The sequence below is a fragment of the Cibotium barometz genome, chromosome 18 (assembly GCF_041138505.1).
Source record: "Cibotium barometz isolate CiBa-2024 chromosome 18, ASM4113850v1, whole genome shotgun sequence".
In the NCBI taxonomy this organism is placed as follows: Eukaryota; Viridiplantae; Streptophyta; class Polypodiopsida; order Cyatheales; family Cibotiaceae; genus Cibotium; species Cibotium barometz.
Window position 1 is genome coordinate 38,954,886 of NC_141063.1, and position 9,057 is coordinate 38,963,942.

At 42.1% G+C, this 9,057-nt stretch overlaps 1 protein-coding gene across 1 annotated transcript; it reads right to left on the reverse strand.

Moving 5' to 3' along the window:
- Positions 1-7,882: 7,882 nt before the first annotated feature.
- LOC147629299 (uncharacterized) lies at positions 7,883-8,818 on the reverse strand. The gene has a single exon (XM_086812886.1). It carries the CDS (start codon positions 8,816-8,818, stop codon positions 7,883-7,885), a length of 936 nt encoding a protein of 311 aa, XP_086669012.1.
- Between the last annotated feature and the right edge of the window lie 239 nt (positions 8,819-9,057).

Here is a 9,057-nt window from a genome sequence, read left to right on the forward strand (position 1 = left end):
TTATTATTATTTTTTGGGCACGCAGGGCATTTAGAAAAGGCTATAAGACTGATCTAGGACATGCCATCTTCTGATTATTCCATAACTTGGCATACCCTCTTTGGTGCTTGCCAGAAATGGGCAGATGTCGATGTGGGGAGATAGGCCTTTGAACGGCGGGCAGTAAATCTAGAAATGTTAATGACTAGTCTATGTAACCATGTATTGTGCATTGTATTGACCTTGGTATAGCACCAAGCTCTCCAAGCTATGTATTTGCTTGGTCTCAATTTGGTGTGGTGCATAAGTGTGAGGGCCTATGCATGTCGTCAGTTATTTCAAATTGATAAAATGGGTAGTAAAAAGAAGAAAATATGTAAAATATGCTTGAAAATTATCATAGCACAAGCAAGTGTCCATACATGTGTGATGAATATTGTAAAGGGGATGAGTGCAAGTATTATTGCATGGTTGATCTTTGTGAGGAGTTATATGGGACCATCAAAAAGCTTCGTCATGCATGTACATTGCATCATCATCTAAAAATATGGCAAGAATTAAAGGATTTTGAGGGGTTTCTTGAGGAGGCTTATGATTGGTATGAGGATCGTGAGGAGAAGAAACATAAGTCGTGCTCTAGTAGGAGGAAAATGTCTATGTTACAAAAGTATATTGAGAGGTTAAATGAAAAGTATTAAGAGGGGAAAAGGATGAGTGTGAGAATTTGAGTGATGAAGATGATGAGTGGAGCTCCTTTATGGGAATTCTTGTGATTGAGGAAAAGGGAGTAAAAAAGCGTATGAGCCAAGAAATACCATTAGAAACCCCTAACCCCATGAGATGATAATAGTTGAGTCATAATGCAATGGAGTTTGCATTAGAGCATACTATCATTTCTCATGATGATATTGATAATTTTGTGGATATGTGTGATGATGGTAAGCATGATTGTGATATGGATGATGTTCATATGCTTGAGAATTCTTGCATAACTCATGATGATATCATAGATCTTAATGTGGATTATGGCAATAATTTTCATGATGGTTTTTCATCAACATATGTAGTCATAGGTAGAGTTTGTTCATCAACTTATCTTGGTGGTGGCCTCATCTTGGCCTATAATGCAGATGCGAGAGCGTATTGCCTAAAGGGGTGTTACAAGAAGGGTTAAAAGGCTAGGGTAGTTCAAGAGTCACATGAGGCCTCACCTATATATATATATATATATATATGCATTAGAGGAAATTTGAGGTCACATGTTAGCCCTATAAGCAGTCTTTGAGCGAGAAAATCATTTTGGAAAATAAAATTCCAAAGTAAGGGTAGTTGAAATAAAATATGGGGTGAAACATTTACTTTTACCCTTATTATGTCAACATCATGAAAAGTTCACTAGGATTCTTCCTAGGATTTAGGGACAAAGAATCTTCTTCTTTATGTACAAGTTAGTTGAACTTCCAACATCACATGTTCTCTATCTCATTTATTGAACAAAATTCAAAAAATTGAGTTCCTCTCCCCTTTTTCTCCATCTCGAATCTACATTTTTTTTTTCTCCACATCCGATCTATAATCTTACTTCTTTGCTTTTATTATTCTATGGCAGGTCAAGGTTCTCCAAAGCGAAAACTTTATCATCTTCATGTTGAGCTTGAAAATGAATATGAGCCCTTGCACAAGAGAGGAATGACAAATACCATCCCAAAGTCTACAGTAGCTAAAATGCGACTTATAGGAAGGAAGGAAATTGGATTTTTGGATAGATGGGAGTGTGTATTCCCTTGATCCAATCTCAAGAAGTGGACCTCTATTTAATAACTTTTTCATTGATTAAGTTCATTTCAAAGCTGCACTTCATTACTTAAGTTTGTAGTAGATGGTTATGGAGGGCTTCTAGGATACACACTCTGTCTTACTACTATAGGTGAGGTTTTGAAGCGAATCACTTACTACATGTGCAACAGAATGGAGAGGTCACTCAACTAAGGGAAGAGCTTAAAGAGAGCTCTAATAGGATTGATAATCTTCAAAAATGATTAGGCAGGGTAAACAAGGTGAACATTGCTAGGTATTCCTATGAGGGAGATAACACTAAAAAATATAGAGAATTTAAAGGGTGGAAGTGGAGGTTGCATTAAAAGAATCTCAACAGCAAGGTGCAGTGTCCTTTTCTTTAACATATAGCTTACATAACTATTTTCATTCCTCCGCATTGTTGTCTCTTATGTAAGATTCAATTTTTTATAGGTCTTATCTTCAATCAAATAAGAGAAACAGAGATTTACATGTTGTGGCATAGTATTCTAGCGATGTACCTGTATTAGCCCACATGAGGTTTCTTGGAGGAGGAAACTTTTAAAAAATTCAGGAGAAAATGTGTTGAGAATTTCTTGAGGGAAAATGAACTTGCATCAGAGGAGGTACAAAAAACTATGGATGATGTAGGAATGAGTCTTGAGGTATACTCATAACTTTGCAAGGCTATGTGAGGGAAGATGAAGCAAAATAAACTCATGGGTAGTTTACTCCCTCAGCCACTGCATGTGAGGAGAGACCGACAACATATTAATGAACACGTAATGAAGATGGTGAGGGAGCCAATGCACCAAAGCACATATCAAGGAAAGAAGAGGGCTATGTCATATGATGAGTATAACAATGTCTTCTTTTACCTTGAGACTATGCAAAAGGCAATGATAAAGTTCTAAAATCTCTCACATGTCAAAGCAAAAGGGGTGGCAAAGTTTGTAATGACACTTGATGAAAGTGAGATATGGAAGAATAATAGGCTAGAAAGGGTGTCATTACTTTGATGAATAGAGCTATAGAGCAGTCTCCATTGAACCAAGCTAGAAAGAAGAAGAAGAAGAAGAAGAAGAAGAAGAAGAAGAAGAAGGAGAAGTACCACCAAAATAACTTTAGTGTCTAGTTAAACCAAAACATTTGGTGGCTTCGGCCATTTGAGGTCGACAGTGAGGACTTTGAAGTACTCAACTGGGTCTTTCATCAGACTATTATACGCTTGTTATATGGGGGTAATAAAGTCCCTATGCAATGGAGCTAAGTTGGAAGTTGAGGGACTAGGAAATTATAAGGTAGAATGGTACATGGTAGGGGACTTGAAGACACTAAAATGCATGTATAACGTATCAAAAGGTGCTAGTTTCAAAATTCCTTGTCTTTACTACATGCATTATGTCCTATTGTGGAGAAGCTTGTGCATCTCTACATAGCTTTTACTTTCAAGGTCAAGTTGTTAACTGCCTAGATTGGCCCTTGTATCTCATTATGTTTGTGCACATAGACACACATTTCCCACTTTTTTATGCACAAAAGTCAATGGTTTTGAGGGGATGTGGGCTTGCCCTCTCCCTATTGATTGTAATTGAGAGGACTCACCTTTGACATGTGGCATATGGGATGAGCCTTACTTTCTATGTAATGAGAGGAAGGGGAGGGAGATACTCATTATCTTCTAGCCCAAGTTGGGGATCCATCTTAAATGTGTCTCTCTTGAGTCCATGATGTTTTACTATAAAGCTCTCTTAGGTGTAAGAGACCTAGGTGGATGCTTGGGTATTACTTCTTAGCTTAAGGATTGGCTTCTTCTTCTTATTCTACTTTTATCTCTACTCTAGGTGCAATAGAGCAAGTGTGCTTGAACTATGGAGTGTGAGAAGTGAGGGTGAGAGAGAGGAGTGAGAGAGGCTTACCATTTCTTTGAAGTGGGTGTGGAGTGAGGTGAGAGTGGAGAGTGGAGTGAGTTGAGTGAGGTGAGTGGAGTGAGTTGTTTATACAATTTGGTTCTAATAGGCCCCATCCTCAAAGTATGGCATGAATCACTGAAATATGGAGCACTGCCAACACAAATCAATGAAGGTCTCATCAAGTTGATCCATAAAAAAGGCCCCAAGGAGATCATGGAAAACTGGAGACCTCTCACTATGCTTAACAGTGTTTACAAAATTTTAGCCAAAGTGCTAGCCACTAGACTGAGTAAACACATGAAACACTGGATTTCAAGGGAACAAAAAGGATTCATCAAAGGTCGGTACATCCTGGACTCCATAATCGCCCTTTGGGAAGGTCTCGACTATGCAGAAAAATCCAGCCAGGATTTCCTTTTTATCAAGATCGACTTTGAGAAAGCATACGACAGAATCCAGTGGGACTACATCCTCCAATCCCTAAGAGATATGGGTCTGGGACCCCAGTTCTCCCATATGGTTCAGACACTTTTTGGGAATGCCAAAGCCAAAATTATACTCAATGGAGAGCTGTCAGACCCATTTCCTCTTGAAAAAAGTATTAGACAAGGGTGCCCTCTAGCCCCCCTTCTCTATGCTGCTATAGCTGCAGATGGGCTCAATTGGCTGATAAAGGACAAGATAAACAAAGGAGAATTAGTGGGCATCAAACTTCCTAACGGAGAGCAAATGTGTACACAGATGTTCGCGGATGACACCAACAGCCTCATAGCAAACGAAGAGGAGAATATCAAGGTACTCTGGAGCTGTCTCCAAACCTACTGTGAGGCCTCAGGATCCAAAGTCAATCACAATAAAACAGGTATCAAAACTCTCATTGTACCCCCCCTTGTGGCTCATGGAAACAGGATGTCATAGTATCCAAGATGGGGAAATTTTCAGGCTTCTTGGAATACCCATGGGTTTCAGGGTGTCAATGAAGCAAAGATGGCACTTGGTAATGGAAAAAATAGAAAGTAAGCTGCTGAGATGGAAAAGGAAGCAACTTTCTCTAGCAGGTAGAATTATGGTCATCAACCACTTCATCATCCTCTCTATGATATACTTCCTCAGTTGCTGGAGGCCTCCTGATGCTGATCTCAATGAATTCACCAAGCTATGCAGAAACTACCTTTGGGGAGGTGACCCATGGATCAGAAGCAGACCTAAAGTTAAATGGGAGATCTGCACGGTCCCCAAAGCCAAGGGAGGACTGGGGATTATAGACATTCGTCTGCTTGCTGACAGAATGGCTGCTAAATGGATAATCAGAGCTTTGGAGAATCCAATTGAAGACTGGGCCCAGCTCTTGGTCAAAGACCTCCCCAGATTTACAATCACCGGACACAATAAATGGCTAAATCTACCCATTACCACCATAGTAGCTTCCAAACACCCCATTACCCCTAAAGGGAGTCATCTGGTTACTTAAATGGCTAAATTTACCCATTACCACCATAGTAGCTTCCAAACACCCCATTACCCCTAAAGGGAGTCATCTGGTTACTTCAATCTGGAAAGCCTGGTTCAGGTCTAAAGGTTTACTGTCCATCAATCTCAATGACAAGAAATCAGAAGGTTTAATAGCCGCCGACTCCTACTGGTGGTCTATTCTTCCTCATCCGATACTAGTACCAGAAGAAGAGAAAATAGCCCTTAATCTGCACAGAAAAGGACTCGTAACTTGGACAGATATCTTTAACCCCTACACCGGTACTTGGCTCACAAGAGTAGAGCTGGTAGCCAAATACGACTGCAGAACCCCAGAACTAGACCTAATACAAAGCAGAACAACCCAATGGAATACCTAGGAAATCTGGAGAATCAGCAGACCCCCCAACTTCAACATCCTGGCCCTTTGCTGGTTAAAGAATAAACCCCTCCTACCCATTCCTCTTCTTGAGAAGCCCCCCCTATACAGGTTACTTTGAACCGCAGATGGAACATAGCCTGGGACAGGAAAAGATGGTACAGCTGCCTCAAGGAGTTGTGGAGTCCACACATAGAACCCAAGAAATCTTGTCTCGCATGGCTGATTGCATACAAAGCCATCTGGACCCAGTGCAAGGCAGCCAAGTTCAACATTGCCACAGACCAATGTTCTAGATGTGGACTTCCTGAGGATGATCTACACATTTTTATACACTGCAATCACATCTCAGAATCCTACAAAGAGTTGCATGCAGTTATTCTAAGATGGGGGAAAGATGTAAACTGGAAGCATACAATTCTAGGAGAAAACATAGGATGCTCTACATCTCTTTGGAATGCAATAAGGTGTGAGTACCTATGGCATGCATGGCTGCAGAGGCTAGCTGTCACTTTTGATAACCCTGAAATTAAGGGCCCTCCTCTAGCTGTTCGCTTAACCACAACATGCATCAGATACTGGAACAACCAAACACAAGCCCTTTTCAAGCTAGAGAAGAGGCTGTTGAATAAATTACAAAAGAGGAAATCAGATTACACATTGGAACTACTTGAAAAAACCAGAGACAAGATCATCCTAATCCTCTCAAAAGACAGAGCATTAATAGAAGCTATCAGAAGGATGCAGTAAACAACCTAACTCTCCCCCTCACAGGAGAAGAGGAGATACATCAGACATGCAGGCATTAAGAATCAACCAAGAGAAGCTTAAAAAGGCAGCTAGGGCAAAGTGACCTGTCAGTTACATAGATACACCGTTGGTCTGTCCACCAGGAATTCTGGAGAGGTCCATGCATCTCGGCAAATCAACTCAGGATAGTCCACAACCGCATGGCCACCGATCTGCCATAGTCATCGATCAAGAAGAGTCCTGTACCAGCCTCTGCTTCCTCTTCTGTGCACCTGTAAAGAAGGGAAAAGATTCAGAGGAGAGGAATCCCGAATTATCTTAACCGTCCCCGAGAGAGGAAGGCGTCCTGAAGGTCCAAGATGAAAGATCAAGGGCCCCATAAGGACTCCTACGAAAGGATCGAAATCAATCAGTCAAAAGGGTGAGGAATCTACTTCCCCCCAGAGTTAGTCCCCTTCTTCTGCCAGGGGGATCCGCCACCTGGACTCAGGATCAAGAAAGAAAAGAAGCAGCTCAGAAGGACTGCCGTCCAGAGGCCTGTCGAGGGAGCCTGCAAAACAAATTAAAGTACCATCCTCCCCTCCGTTTGGAGAAGAGTGGTCCAAGCCAGAACTGCCCGTGCTGGAAGAGACAAAGGAGGAAGTGCCAATCAGCAAGATAAAGCCCCCTTACAAGCCTCACCCGGCGACCAGAGTGAGAGAAGGAGCCGGCGGCTAGGCACCCCAGAGAAAGAAAGGAGCTCGATCCTCAAGTGGAAGAAGGAGGTGAGGTGAGAAGAAACTCATCACCAGCAAGGCCGTAGAACGAGCAGGCTCCAGGTTGGAGGGCTCGCCATGCAATGATACCCCGCGAGGCGTCGACAATTCAGTCCAATCCTTTTCTCCCCTCCCACGCGTTGCACATGCGTTCACATGCACTATGTGTGCCAACTGGCCAATCTGAACCAGCAGCCAACACGTGGCCTTTGTAACATCGGATTCCTCCTTTTTCTATAATTCAACTGCCCTTTTTTGAAAAAAGTTTTAGATGGCTTAAAGACATGTGTATTACACTTAAAAGAAATTGGGACGTGTATTAAATGAAGACGTGCATTAAATGGAGCTTAAAAGACACACATATTACACTTAAAAGAGATTCAGATAGATTTTTGTACTTAAAAGACACGTGTATTGCACTTAAATGGACTTTCAGTACGAGACGCCTACTAAATTGAACTTAAAAGACAAGTGTGAATTGAAAGAGACGAATACTTAAAAGACAATCATAGCCTAGAATATCATCAATTTCGATTACAAAATTCTGATTGAGAATACAAGGCTTGGATGGTGTTCAGGCTGATACAATACAAAAATTTTGTAATCGAAATCGGGATAGAATCAAAGAGCTCATTCATCAAATGGTCTTAGACCAGAATTCCTATCTATAATAACACCAAAATTTCGGGCACCATTGAGGCAGTTTAGAAGATCATATGCGGGGGGTCTCTGATCTGGGTTCTGGGCCATCCCCCTGTCAGCATATTCAGTGATCTTTGCCACTAATTTAAGCGCCGGATCCTCTCGCTCTATCTTGGCCATGGATAAGAGCCTTTTAATTAGATAGCAAAGAGAATAAACACATTGAGCACGAGAATATGGAGGAGGAGTGTGACTGAAGCACTCAGGTGCGATCCATGGATATCTATTGCTCCATTCTGCCACTGTAGCTGTAGCTGCACTATTATCTGGCAGTCGAACAGCTGAATGGAAAGTGTGCGCTCTAGTTGACTTTCCCCAATCTCCAATCCCTGTTTTCTCTTCGAGAAGTGAAGAAAAACGTTACGCTGATGTAGATCGTTATGGAGGATGTCTCTGGAGTGGATAAAGTCCACTGTGTAGATCAATGCAGAAATGAGATGGAAGATTTTTTTGCGCACTCGGTTTACATCTCCGATATCACGCGAGATACTGATAAGGTCCCTGGGAGGGATATCTTTACCTGTGGACCTTGCTTGCCAAATCCAAGAGGCGATATTTCCACCATTCCAAAATGGAAAAATAACCATTGGCCTCTCTTCATCTCGGAAAAGGCCAAGAGGAGCGACTATGCCACGATGCGTGACAGTTCGTCGTGTGGCCTCCATTGCTGCACAAGCATCTGTAGGTAAACCTCTATCGCCTTGGTTAAAGACCTTTACCACGTATTCTTCATTTGGGAAGTTCTCGTCATTGACGGTACACTTCGGAGCTGTGGCAAAGGCCCCTCTTCCAAGCTCTCTCTCAGCAGCAAAAACAATCTGATTCTTCTCAAGATTAAATATAAAGGGGGGCCCATTCATGAAATGGCCTCTTTCTTCTTGCGCTCTTGGCCTCTTTGTTGATGCGCCTACTACAAGCGCAGGCTCAACCTGTGTGGTCACAGGCCGCTTGCCTTTATGCACATTGCGATGGGCATTGTAGAGCTCCTGGACCATCTTGATCTTTCCTATGTCATCAAGATTCTCTCGTCCAGCTTTGTCCAGATGCTTGATACCATATTCGATCTCACCCATTGCCTTCAGGACTTCTTTTCGTAAAAGCCCACCTCCTACAAGTTGTGGCCCTGCCTTCAAAGCCTCCCACTGTGCTTGGAGAGCATTCCAAACCTTTGTGACGAGGGTATTAGTGAGCTGAGTGAGCTCTCTTTGATTAACATCAAAGAGTCTTCGTAGCTCAGTGGTGTCGCTCTGAGCAAGAAGATGAACAACCATTGTGTGTATAAGAACATGGCGCTCATCTCTTGTGAGGGTTG